The sequence below is a fragment of the Cyprinodon tularosa genome, unplaced genomic scaffold (genome assembly GCF_016077235.1).
Source record: "Cyprinodon tularosa strain WSP-4 unplaced genomic scaffold, ASM1607723v1 ctg5, whole genome shotgun sequence".
NCBI classification, from domain to species: Eukaryota; Metazoa; Chordata; class Actinopteri; order Cyprinodontiformes; family Cyprinodontidae; genus Cyprinodon; species Cyprinodon tularosa.
In genome coordinates, this window is record NW_024039229.1 from 2632646 (window position 1) to 2647114 (window position 14469).

The window sequence follows — 14469 nt, forward strand, 5'->3', positions numbered from 1 at the left end:
ATATATATATATATATATATATATATATACCTCAGGCAGGAGAAAACCGAAAGTGAAGACAAGAAAGAGGAAGGAGAACCATCATGGAGGGACAAGCCGCTGCACGGCATGTACCACAGACAAATAGAAGAAGTGGTCCTACCAGTGGCTGGAAAAGGCTGGACTGAAGGACAGCACAGAGGCACTAATCATGGCAGCACAAGAACAGGCACTCAGTACAAGATCAATAGAGGCCAGGGTCTACCACACCAGGCAGGGTCCCAGGTGCAGACTGTGCAAAGATGCCTCTGAAACAATACAGCACATAACAGCATGGTGTAAAATGCAGGCAGGAAGTGCATACATGGAACGCCACAACCAGGTAGCTGTCATAGTGTACAGAAACATCTGCCATGAGTATGGGCTGGAAGTCCCAAGGTCAAAATGGAAGACACCTCCTAAGGTAGTTGAGAATGAGCGAGCTAAGATCCTATGGGACTTCAAGATCCAGACTGACAAACAGGTGATGGCTAACCAACCAGACATCGTGTTGATCGACAAACAGCAGAAGAAGGCAGTAGTGATAGATGTGGCAATCCCAAGCGACAGCAACATCAAGAAGAAAGAACACGAGAAGCTTGAGAAATACCAAGGACTGAAGGAGGAGCTAGAAAAGATGTGGAAAGTAAGAGCAGCAGTGGTGCCAGTGGTAATTGGAGCACTGGGGGCTGTGACCCCCAAACTGGGAGAGTGGCTACAGCAGAATCCAGTGAAAACATCAGAGGTCTCTGTCCAGAAGAGCGCAGTCCTAGGAACAGCTAAGATACTGCGCAGAACCCTCAAACTCCCAGGCCTCTGGTAGAGGACCCGAGCTTGAGGATGACACATACCACCCCACGAGGGGTGAGAAAACAGTTTTATATATATATATATATATATATATATATATATATATATATATATATATATATATATATATATATATATATAGAGAGAGAGAGAGAGAGAGAGAGAGAGAGAGAGAGAGAGAGAGAGAGATATAGATAGATAGATAGATATAAACTAATTAAGCAGGTTATCAGTGCTACTTTTTACCTGAAACACATTTTTGTTCAATAGCCTGAAAACTGGTTGCCTGGGAAATAATATAACACTTGGTATTTGGAACACTTGGTTCCCTTAAAAAATGTAATTTCCTAATTTACTGTTTTTTTGTTTTTGTTTTGTTTTTTAACTGTTAAATCATCTTTGAGCATCTCTTAGACAGCACGGTATCCATACCTAAAAAAGTGAACAACATGTTTGTTACAGAGCATCATAAGCAATCTGAAAGCTTCTTCTGCAGGTAGAGTATGGGATTTAAATAGGAGAAGTAATTTAGTCAGTGTTTTGAATAATGACATCAATTTCACTGAAAGAAGTGGATACTAAAAATACTTTATTTAATATAAATGTATTAATTAAAATAAATGATTTAAATGGATCTAAAATCCTTGGAGTTTAGGGCTTAAACAAAAAAATCTAACTCAACTCTAATCCTTTTCTGTCTTCTTTTTAAAAAGCTGGTGTGATTGAAAAAGGAAAATCTGATCAAGAAAAAAAAAAAAGGCATCAACAGGAAGTTCTAGGTGAGGCATTACTTCCAATGGCTCAAATGAAGCATTTGGAAAATTTCCCTTTGCAAAGAATTCATGTAAAATAACATGTTTCAGAATAATTTACAGAAAAGTTACCAGAACAGTCAAGCTATTCATATTTCACTTATGATTATTTAAATATTTGGTTATCTATTAAACTTCTGATAAGAAAGACATATATCAACACATTTATAAATAAAAGTTTGTCATTATTTAGAATAAACAGAAATCCTTCTAAATACCAAAGCTTTTTGAAAACATCCAACTCATCCATTTATAGATTGTATTTATATTCTAATATTAATCTTGCTCTAACAACGTTCTGAAAGAGTTTTACATAATTTTTCCATGCTCGTTACCGCGCCTATATTCCCTGCTCAAATAAATAGCCAACATAACTTGACCACTGAAAGAATTAAACCACCTTTCTTTTTATCCTGCCTAATATTAAAAATCCCCAAATAAAAGATTTATCTGTAAAACTATCTCCAAATAATTTCTTAATGTCAAGTATTATGAGTAAATCCATTATTTGATAGTATTGTACAAAACAATTAAAATGGTTTCTCATAGCGAACAAAAAATATATTTTTCTGAAATATCAGGAAAAACAGAAACAAAAACAATAACTGAAACAAGACCATGTAGAATTCTTCATTGTAAATCACCGTATTTTTTTCAATGGTGGCTTATAAAGAAACCGCCACACAGGTTTCACATCAAGATCAACCTTAAAAGTATTCTTTCTTTTAAGTTCACATTATTTAAAGCCTTAATACGTCTCTTATATACCATCTTTTCATTAACACAATCCAGTACTGTTTTTAAACTTTGTGGCTTGATTGAAAATTAAAAGAAAAATTCTGTTTGATCAGGTATTAAAAATGTATTGTACCATCTATGTATTGTTCAGTCTTGTTGCCAAGGAGACAGTGTATTCCATTTCACATCCATCAATTTCAAGTAAATGTCTTTGATTAGTAACTCTGTTTTTTTAAGCAGTTCTTAAATCATTGCCATATGATCCCAGGATAAACACAATCAAAATTCCTTGGAGAAATGTTCCCATAATAATCAGAGCAAAGAAGTCGATGTCCCTTGTCTCTTTGTTTCCGTCAGCTTTCGGGTTTTTAAGATACTAGCATAAAAAAGGGAAAAACACTTTACACTTTACCTTGAGTGGTCCAAAATTGATAAAGTTTTACTAAAACTAAAATTACCTACTATTCAGCCTCCACAAAAAAATAAAAACTCTGTGATAGCTTATGTTGATCCTATCACACAGTTTATTATTAATGCACTTGTGGAGCCAGCAAATGGTATGGCTCAACAATGTCATATATAAATATGCTAGATTGTAGCCATTCGCTAATTTCCATCAATTTCCATTCATTCTTATTGCCACCAGACTCTTTAATAATGCACTATAACCACAACAACTCCTGTAAAAACCACTGTGCAGCTATATTATAGTTTTTATTTATTGACTGTGCAATATGCTGAATGTGCAATATATGTGAATAGAATAGTCATACCACTACCTCACCGTTGCTCCTCACCTACTACACTTTAATGTAAAAGTAAATCCACCTGTATATAAGCCATGCGGATATTACATATGTCACCTCAAATCTCTGTGCTACTCCGCTGTATTTTTTATTTTTTTATTTCTTATTTTTATTTTGTTTTTCATTGTGTGTGATACATGTACACATGCACCTTAATCCTATTTATCTTGATATACTGTATATATATTGTTTATTCTTAATGCACCTTTTTCCTCCTTGTTTGCATCTTCTTTAATTACTATCTCAATATGTGACCAGTGAATTTCTCCTCTGTGAGATCAATAAAGGTAATATAATCTAATATAATCTACAGTCCCTGGACAGGTTAATGTTAACATTAAATTTAAAATTAAAGAAACACAGGGCACATGCATTACAAACAGTCCTGAGAAAATTAGTACATCAGGGTCACTCACAACAGCAGAATACACAAAGGATAGAGTCAGAAGAAGCAGGAGAGTAATTGTTGAATTTCCTAAAACACTGCACCTTCCCTTAAGTACTAACTGCCCTAAGTGACGATCTGAGTTCTTATAAAATGAACTAACAAGTTTGAGCTGACCTTAAAAGTTTCAAGACTAGGAGATTCCGTCACAGAAATTGGCAGATTATTCCATTCTATTGCACACAGCCCTTATATGAAATTACATTTTGACCAGATGCTCTTTTTCTCACAGGTACCTCACGTTCAGCTCTACTCATGGCCCTGGTGGTCCGGGATGCTGTCATCAGCTATAGTTAATGTAGTCCTTTTGCAGTGTTGGAACGAAACCATGTAAGCTTTAATAGATAAGGCATTTTTATGTTTTGTTAAGTTTTCAAAGCTTAATAGATTATATTTTGACGTAATAATACAACGGTTTCTTTATGCCAAATTTCCAATGCTTTTTTTGTATAACACCTGTCAGAGACCAGCTAGTTATGCAATAGTTTACAAAGGAAAAGATGATACAGTGCAAAAGCATCATGGCAGCTTCCTTCATACGTGATCCCCTATTTGATTAAAATCAGAAATATTGTACATAATTCTCTGAGTTATCAGTTTTTTAAGACTTTGAAAGGAGAGCGTTGTGTCTAACAGCTAACCCAAATATCTAAATTCTGATATTAGCTGTAATTAATCGTCTACAGACTGAGATGTAGAAATTGTACCTGATACAAAGATGTGACATGTTGTTAATTTCTCACAGCCATGATGCATTTTTGTGTTGTGTCGCAACCTGTTTTAAAATGGAGCAAAGACAAACACCTATGAGTCATGTGGTATTTATTTGTCACTGACAAACTGCCTCTGCTTATTTTAATCTGGAACTTATAAGTTACTTTGGTCCTTACAGTTAGAATGAATATAAAGATACCATGAAGATAAACTGCTTAAGATATAATAGCTTTGCTGCTTTATTTATTTGTTGTTCATTTAATAAAACCAATGCTGCAATGATCAGACTAATTAATTAATCTGAGGCTTCTTTAATTCCAGCTAACTAAAACTGAAAACCCTGTTTCTCTTCTGTTTATTTCTCTGCTGTGTGGCTCCATGACTGCTGCAACAACATAATCAGGAAATCAACTGAGCGTGGTTACTAGTGATGTTAGGGCGCCACCATCTTGGCTGACGGAGTATAACTGACCACTGTGTTGGGTTGGTTTATAGATGAGTCATAACAATAATGTTGGCACAAAAACCAGGAAGACATTTACTGCCCTGGTTAGTATCAGTTTAACCTTTACTGGGACAGAGAAGCTTAACGTCTTCCTTGTTTGGACACATTCAAAAGTCATGCATGCAGAAAGAAAACAGAAAAAATATAACAACATCTGCTCATGTTATATTAAAGACTCATTAAAGAAAATGTATCTGCCTGCATAAAATGTGATGAAAAGCAGTATCAGCACAACTATAACTAAACTCTTTCTTGTTATGTTTATATCTACATTTCCAGAATTTAAATCTGTACTTTACACCTTTGATCTAGAATTAACTTATCATTTTTATTTTTATTTTTTTGCTCTCTTGATTGTGGCTTTCTATGATGCAAGCCTGTTTGAATAAAAGTACCATAATAAAATAATAAACCATACTAATAAAAAATATATATTTTAATCAGACAGGCGTATTTTACAAATGTGATTTGTTATATCTAAAGTTGAGACAGTAAATTTTTGCTGTTTCTCAGAAATGATTGTGTAAATTTCGATGTTTCTGTTTCTCTTGTCCTTATTTCACCTCAGCACTCTCAGGTCGAGTTAGGTTTCAGATGACTGGCTCCTCCTTTTGTATTTTGATATCTCTGGTTATGAATTAACTGTTTAACACATTCAAATGATCTGTTTCCTTACATTCTGACAAAGATAATTCGGATTAACCTCACATTTAACATGATAATCTACACCAGAGCAGTCCAGAGGATAAATTATTTATCAAACAGGAACTGTTTCTACCAGATCTATTTGTGGGTATCTGTCGCCCTCTAGTGGTGAAGATCAAGAACTCTCCCTGTCTAAACAAATTTACCGCAAAGCTCAACTTTAAACAAATTCATTTTCTTTTATTTAGCTTAGTTTAGTTGCCAGTTAGCAGATTAAATAGAGGGTTTAGGTACTTATGTTTGATATTATGACCGTAGTGTTCATGCTAAATGACGTTGTTAGTGAAAGCGAAAGTAAAATGCTGCTGTTGGGTTTTCAGGGGGAAAACCAGCATTAAAGCAACTTTACTCCACGAGCTTTTAGTAAAGAAACAGACCAGAGAGAAACGGTCTAAGTGGCACCATGACGGACTTTTCTACAATTTATAAACTGTCTATTATCGCCTTCATCGGCTTTATACAAGGTAAGCTAAATATCATCATTTCTGCTGCTTTACTGTCCGCTGGACACAATAAGACCTGTGAGCAGAAACAGAAAATATCTGCTGGTTTTCAGCGGGATACCCTTCAAAGCTCAGCTTTAGCAGATTTTAATTATATCTAAACAGCTAAAATAGCAAATTATACATGACAGATAGAAAAACGAATTTATATCTAAGTTACATTGAGGCCGAATTTAGCCGAAAGCTTCAAAACCTGGTTAAACTTAAAATAAATCGCTCTAAACTCTGCTGTTCACTTAGAAGCGGAGTGATTTTAAAAATTTTATGTTTTTAAAATGAAGTATGGTATGCAGCGTTCAGCGACAATCATAACTCAAAATGTCTGCATCCTGTTCCGCCAAAACCTTTAAGTTAAAATTAAAACAAATGTATCCCAAACAGTTAACTAAAGGATATTAATTCATAATTGTACAACAAAATCATTTTAACTGTAATAAAGCTTATTGACCATGATTTGGAAACGATTAAACGCTTTTGGTCTCAACAGGACATTTACTTTTCTTATTAAAGGAATAGTACACCCAAAACATGATTAGCCTTCATTTTCTACTCACCTCCATGCTGAACAACACTCTGGAGTACTTTTTTGATATCTCAAATGCATCTGGAGATCTGGGAGGCTTCTTGCTGTCTGCTGACATTCAAATAATGGAGGTCCATGGCGCCCGAGACAGAAAGGTCCATAAAAGTCCACAAAAACGTGTCAATATTCCTCCATACTGCTCGTCCAATGTAATCCAAGTGTCCTGAGTGGGTAGCATCCAGAATTTACTCGAAACGAAGTCATTTAGAATGTTTTTAGAGCATAAACAGTAGTGTATAGGATTACCTAATAGCGCCCCCATGCGCGCTCGCGATTCTACGGAAGCCGGCAGACCAAACCAGCGCATTCAGCTCGGCAAAGAACTCATGCTCTTCCTCAACACTGAAGTCCTCAGACATTTTTCTTTCGTTGTTTCTTTCTTTGCACAGGTAAACAGCACATTTCTTCTTCTACGCTTGCATTATCGGCAGACCAGACGCTGAATGCGCACTTTCTTCCGGTTTGGTCTGCCGGCTTCCGTAGAATCGTGAGCGCGCATGGGGGCGCTATTAGGAAATCCTATACACTACTGTTTATGCTCTAAAAACATTCTAAATGACTTCGTTTCGAGTAAATTCTGGATGCTACCCACTCAGGACACTTGGATTACATTGGACGAGCAGTATGGAGGAATATTGACACGTTTTTGTGGACTTTTATGGACCTTTCTGTCTCGGGCGCCATGGACCTCCATTATTTGAATGTCAGCAGACAACAAGAAGCCTCCCAGATCTCCAGATGCATTTGAGATATCAAAAAAGTACTCCAGAGTGTTGTTCAGCATGGGGGTGAGTAGAAAATGAAGGCTAATCATGTTTTGGGTGTACTATTCCTTTAAAGGTCTTTAAAGGTCAGCTCTTATTACAGTAGCTTTCACTACCAATGATATGAATGATAATTATTGACTAATTTTTCTGTTTACTGATTAAGACAATGTTTTTTTGTTTTTTTCAAACCAAAACAATTTTATTTCACCAAATATTTTTACTGTAAAATTCGTACTAGTTTACTAATCATGAAAATGCATGTTAAATAGTATTGGATTTAAAATAGACTATATAAAATAATCAGATGTGATTATTTAGCAACTGCCTTTCTTCACACAGCTTTAAACTAATATTTTATTGATTCAGTTTTCAGTTCTCATTGACAGAAGTCCAACACAAAGACAAACCTTATCTGGTTATTATTTATCTAGTTCAACTGGGAAACTTTCTCATGTCTCCTATGATGTGATCTAATGTTGACCATGACATTAGAGTCACCCAGACTATTGTGAAACTTAAGTGTATTTTTCATTATAGACAGTTGTTCCTTGTTTTATAATATTTATTTTACTTCAGGCTGATACTTAGAAATACTTAGAAATAAACTTTTTCTGTTACCTGAAATATTTCAATAGTTAATATTTATCAGGCAAATTAAATAGATATAAAAACATAATTGAAACCCTTTGAACTAGTATGTACACTATCTATACTTGGATCATTTTTCTGCCCTGAATCTTGTAAAGTAATTTCCTTAAATCTGTTGTCTGCAGCCTGCAGCTCCTCCTGCCCTGTGATGGAGTGCTGGTTCGTCCAGGAGAAGCCAGGCAGAGGAGGAGGTCTAACAGGAGCCACGACCCAGGAGAAATCTCTGCTTTACATCCGGACAGACTCCCAGAGTCAGACTGCAGAAACCCAGCGAGCTCCATCTGACATCAACCCCAACAGAGTTTATGTCATAACAGGTTAGTCCAACATGGATCAGAGCAACATGTGCAGCTGAAGTTAGCGTCTGGTTTCTATTATCTCTGATTGGGCTGTTTGCATAAATAAGAATATTTATTTGCCAAAAACTTTAGGAAAAGATCAAAATATTCCTGCAAAGATGATAGATGCTGCTACCCTGTAGAGTTATTATTCCTGGATGTCATTAAACAGACACAAACAAACCAGTCGGTCAAACAGAAATGTAGTTTTCACACATGTCACCGCCTCTACTCTGAGGTCCCTAAATAAAACCAGCTGCCTCCTGCATCTAATAGAGCTTTAAGCTGTTGAATCATCTAAACATAGGAGGAGGATGGACCAATGCAGACCTTATAATATATGTGCATCCATTTATACTGACTGGTTTAGGAAGGACAACATTAATCAGAGATGAAGCCAAAGTTATGAGGCTCCTTCTGCTCCTGGTTTTACTAGGACCATTAGTGCATTAATTATTATCTCACCACTGCTCTGGTGGAAGATTCCCTTAACAGGAAACAAGAATTATTTACACCTAAAATTAGACCTGGACAATAATTCAGTTTCCAGATCTGTTCCAATATCTTTCTATTAAATAACAATGATGTGACGTTTCTGTTATTTCAATACATTACAGGCCTTGATTACATAATTTGTTACTGACATTTGGGGTTTGATGTATTTTATGTATTTTGTTTTTACAACAAATATTTAATACGTTATAAATTATTATATTAAAGGAGTTTTATAAACTTGTGGCCCTTTTGTTATGTCATTCGGCTCCTCCTAAAATCTAACCTAAAATCTAATCTAGCTTTGTTAAAAAGACGCCATCCTGTTAGTAGATTATAATAAGCCATGTAGGAGAGACAGCAGACACAAATGTAAGAAGGTTATTTGGTCCAAACTAGGAGTTTATAATTATAATCATCCCCTCTATGAGGCATGGTGGTGGCAGCATCATTCCTCCTTCATCAGAGGAAGCTGATTAGAGGCTGCAGAAGGTTGGAGGCTGAGCTGGAAGTTCATGTTTCCAGGACAACGACCAGAGATCCAGAGAGATATGTTAGAGTGACACAGGAAAGATCCAGATCCAAAGGAAAACTGTTTTTTAAATGCTATTCATCAATTCAAATGAAAATTCAGCTGTTTAGAAAAAATGATTGGATTAAAGTTTTTGTCTTGATCAGAAAATAGGGAGAAAAATACCCAAAAATAAAAAATAAAAAATAAAATCTATTTACAGTAAAATCTGATCCTTAAAAATAATTGACTCAGAAAATTTGATTATGTATTAAACTACAAAACTTTCTAAAGTTCCATTTTCTTTCTCTTCTTACTTCTGCTCTAATATTTATTTTCTGTCGCATAAAATCCCAACTAAATATTTAGCTGTTTTTTTTTTTTTTTTTTTTTACATCTTATGAAGTTTAAACTTTTTTCCCTCTTCCCCCTGGTTTCCTTTGGACCATTTTTCCACCCGTTAACGCTCCGTCTCCTCCTTCCTCAGACCCGTCGGCCGCCCTCTGCCACCCCTCCATGAACCCCCCCAGAGGCTCCATCAGGAAGCCCCAGTGTGAGATCAACCCCTTCCTGCCGCAGCCGTCCAGCCTGAAGTGGGTCGCCTCCCTGACAGAATCAGCCCTCAGCCCCATTTATCTGCAGGCCGATTGGTTCTCAGCTTCCTTCCAGGGCCTCGATGAGGCGATCGGCGTTTCCACCATCTCACGGGCTCCAACCGGAACCAAAGAACACGACGGTACCGGGTCACCTCATCAGAAGGAGGGAGCTAAAGGTTCTACACTCTGTTCTGTCTGATTGATTCTGGGTTCCTGTCTCCTCAGTGATCCTGAGTATCACCAGTAAAACCATGTCTGCCAAGTCCAGACTGGGAGAACCGGTCACTCTGGACTGCAACTTCTGGGTGGACCAGTCCACTCCGCTGTCCTCGTCGGGTTTTGCGGTGGAGTGGCGGTACCAGACCCGAGGCGACGGCCGGCTGGTTCTGGCTTACGACGGGAAGACGGACCGTCTGGCCGACACTCATGAGGTGGGAGCCACTCTGGACTTCGAGGCTCTGCATGAGAGAGGAAACGCCTCCCTGTTTCTGGAGGAGGCGAAGGTCCGGCACACTGGGACGTACATCTGCACCGTCTACCTGCCCTACCTGCTGGCCCAGATCGCCATGGAGCTGGAGATTATCGGTACTGAAAAAACATTCAGCTTAATTGGAAACAATCTAAAACTCTTTCATTAATGACCTGATTTCTCTCCTCTCCATCAGAACCTCCATCTCTCTCCATCCACCCGTCTGCTCTGCCCCTCGCTGTCCCGGGTCAGACCATAAACGTCCAGTGTGAAGGTTCAGGCTTCTCCCCGCTCCCTCTGGAGCTGAGCTGGGAGTTTAAAGGTTCTGACGGTCGGTCCATATCTCTGGGGTCCGGCAGCATGTCGGGTCACAGACAGGCCTGGGACGGCACCTTCAGCCAGAGCAGCCGGCTGGTGCTGGACACGTCCAAACTGGACCTGGGCCGAGGAGGAGAGCTCAGCTGTGTGGCCGTTCATGAAGGAGGAACGCGGCGGGCCAGCGTGACCCTCAACGTTATCGGTAACTATGGAAATCCTTACTGAATGACTGGATCGGATTAAGACGGTTTCCTTCTCTTTATTAACAGAGATTAGAACTTTCACTTTAGAGTCATGGTCAAAAGATATTTGAACTTTTCAATCTCCTTTTATGTGTTAATAACAGATATTTCTGTTCTTTAAAATGTTTTTACACTGCAAAAATTTTAATCTAAATAAGTCATTTTTTCTTCAAATAATCTCATATTGTCTTTAATTGAGGAGTTAAGTTAAACACTTTGCCAGTGGAACAAGAGAATTTATATTTAAAATAAGAAAAAAATGATTAAATTGTATTATTTCAAGTGCATATTATCGATGTATCTAATTTAAGAGTAAATGCTCTAATTCCATTCGCAAATCATCTTATTTACCTGCTCAAATTAAGCGTAAATATAATTAATTTAAGAAATGTTTTAATTATTTCTAGATCTTTTTGTAGCAATGAAGATAAAGAGCTCAGAACAAAACTTCCAATAAATAATTAATATCTCAGCTAATTCTTCCAAAGCTCCAAAAGACAAACAGTAAAATTCATGACAGGAGAATCGGAGAAAGACTGAACCAATATGGAGGGTTTGGAAGGATGGAAGGAAATAAATAAGATGGCGGCAGAAGCTCTGTTTTTAAAGCTGCATCTGAAGGAACTGAAAGACGTTCACTACTAGACCATCAGAAGGGATGAACAATAATTGAGAGGAACGCAGCATGTCAGCGCCAACAGCTCTGACCAGCTATGAAGCACGGTGGTGGCTGCTGTGCAGCCGGGGGATCTGGACATATTATTGTCATGGTTTTGATCATGAACGCCTTTTTTGTATCAAAGGCCATCAGTCAAACAGATGAAGAATTTGGCTAAACTGGTTCATCAGGTTTGACAACGGTACAAAATATAAAAAAAAAAAAAAAAAAAAACACTAGAGATAAAAGGAACTACAGTTCTGCAGTGGCCTAGTCAAAGTCCAGTCCTCTGCTTCATTGGAATGCTGTGATGGGACCCTAGTGATGATATGCAGAAATACTGCTGCAAAAAAATGTATGAATTAAAACATGTTTTAAGGAAATCTCCTCATCTTGTCTCACTTCCATAGATGTAACAAACAGAACGGTTAATGATAGTAAAAGTTTTTCTTTTAGCTCAACATCTCTAAGTTCTGGGTTCATAATGAAAGTCTGGGATCTGTTGTGTTGTTTTCTAAAGTTTGTTTGAAGCTCTTTTATAAAAAACAACTAACACACAGAAAAATAAATATTTCTTGTTCTATATCAGAACTTCAGCTATTTAAAAATCAATTGAATTTAAATTGATTTTTTTTTCTTTCTCTCAGGGTTCAGCAGTCCCTCCATCGAGGACTCCATGGCGATGGTCGGCGTGGCGCTGGTTCTCTATGGATTCATCAAGTTTGTGTCATGGACCTTTACTGGATCAGGTAAAGGTTCATCAGGGTTCAGATATTCGGACACATACATTTTTTATTTTATTTTTTTACAATTTAAGCCTTATTTAAACTTTTAGACTCTTGTGATTTTTGTTTATTTTTCTGCTTTCAGGCTCAAATAAAGCTGATGAAGGAGATAAGGTGCGAAAATTCACATTTTATAAAATACATATTTCTTCACATGTCTGTTAATGTCTGTTGTTTTAATGTGATCCTGTTTTTTTCCCCTGATTACAGAAAGAAAAGTAAAGATGAAGAAGTCGACGGATGTTAATGACTTTTCTTACCTTCAGTGGGATTTTAGGAGCAGCTCCACCTCTTCACCCAGATCATCCTTTCACTGTTTTACTGCCTGGTCAGAAATCTCTGCAGAATTCACTGTTTTTATGTTTTCAGAAAAAAAAATTTTATTAGGAAAGCTTTTCATGTTGGATATGTATATATTTGTGTCAATATTGTCTCTTTTTTTTGAGGGTTTATTGCAAACACCGGGAAAGGGAAGCAATCATTAAAGTAATTTAGAATAATGGAAGCTTTGTCGGGTGAAAAAGTTTGTCTTGTTGAATGTCTTTGTTTTTGCTTTTTGTTGGAAATTGTGATGCTCTTAAAGACTGAGTGAAACTTCTTGTTCTTTTTATAGAAACATGAAGAAATGTTTTAGAGAGTGAATCTAAAAGAAAGTTTTTCATTTCTGTATTTTCTCTAAAATAAACATGTTTCTTAAAACATCACCTGTTTATTTTTTTCTTGTCCTGGTCAGTTGAATCTTTAAAGATTAGATGAATCATATATGATCGAGGTTCCTCTATTAATCTTTTACTTTTAAGACAAATGGACATTCTTATTTGCAGACCATAACTGTAAAGATAGAATTACCAATTTGTCATTTTGTGAATAATTATTTAAAAGAAAATGAAAAGTTTATCAAATTTAAAGTAAACTTTGCAATGAAAGAATAAATAAACAGGAAGAAATTATGCTGCAACTTAAGTTTTTTTTTTACCATTATATGGAGATTAAATGTTTTACCATAGTGAGAACTTAATGCTGCAAGATAAAAAGACATCAGTAATGACTATAATTAAGGTGCTGTTGCTACCCATCAGTCCAGGAAATGGTACATGTTCATTTCTAAACTATTTAACATCCATCATTCTACAGATAGAGAGATTATTCCCAGCTGGAAAACATTGATGACAGGAGACAATCCTCCCAGGAGTGGAAGTTAAAGTAAACATGTCCAAGATATTCAACTTTATTGTCATTACAAAGCAATGAAATTCATTATCTGTATATAACCCATCCCCTTGGGGAGCAGTGGACTGCCATTGTGGGGCAATGTGGGGTTAAGGGTCTTGCTCAAGGACCCAGTCTGTGGGAGTGTGGCTTGAACTCAGAACCTCTGGACCCAAGCGCAATGCCCAAACCACTAGGCCCCCACTCCCCCACAAATGACTGTAAAATTAGTCTAAAATTCTCAAAAAATTAGGAACGACTAAATCAAAATCATTCACCTTAGACTCTATGGGTCTATTGCAGTGTTAGATGAATGAACAATTATAGCTTGTTTGTTTTTTTTCTGCTGAACCTGATGTGACATTAAACCAAATGTTAAATCCGAGTAATTTGTGAAGGGTTGCCTTCAAATCGATAATTTGATGCAATCAGCTAGTTTTCCATATATAGAAATTTTTTAATTAATTTGTCTGTATGATCTAGTTAAATTGTCTCTATAAAGCGCCTTGAGATTACATGTTTTATGAATTGGTGCTATATAAATAAACTGAATTAAATTCATTTGTATCAATTTCTCAGATTATTAATATACAAATATTTTTCCTAGGAAAAATGTGCTAAAGTTGTTGCGTTTTAGTCACCTCTGTTGAAAAAACAGGTTTTTGTTGTTGTTTTTTTCAAAGTTCAACTTTATTTTACCGATATCACAAACAGCTTCCTTCTTATAACTTTGTCCACTAGGTGTCAGTAAATTATTCTTAAGTCGAAATGAGACCCACAAATAGAACTCAAAGAAA

The 14469-nt window shown here is 36.5% G+C and overlaps 1 protein-coding gene across 1 annotated transcript; it reads left to right on the plus strand.

Annotated features, from left to right (window-relative positions):
• The first annotated feature begins 5819 nt into the window (after positions 1-5819).
• tapbp.1 (TAP binding protein (tapasin), tandem duplicate 1) lies at positions 5820-13165 on the plus strand. The gene is made up of 8 exons (XM_038302865.1): positions 5820-6017; positions 8180-8371; positions 9883-10131; positions 10217-10576; positions 10657-10980; positions 12326-12427; positions 12549-12577; positions 12674-13165. The coding sequence occupies exons 1-8, from the start codon at positions 5957-5959 to the stop codon at positions 12683-12685; spliced, it is 1329 nt and encodes a 442-aa protein (XP_038158793.1). The 5' UTR covers positions 5820-5956; the 3' UTR covers positions 12686-13165.
• Positions 13166-14469: the final 1304 nt, after the last annotated feature.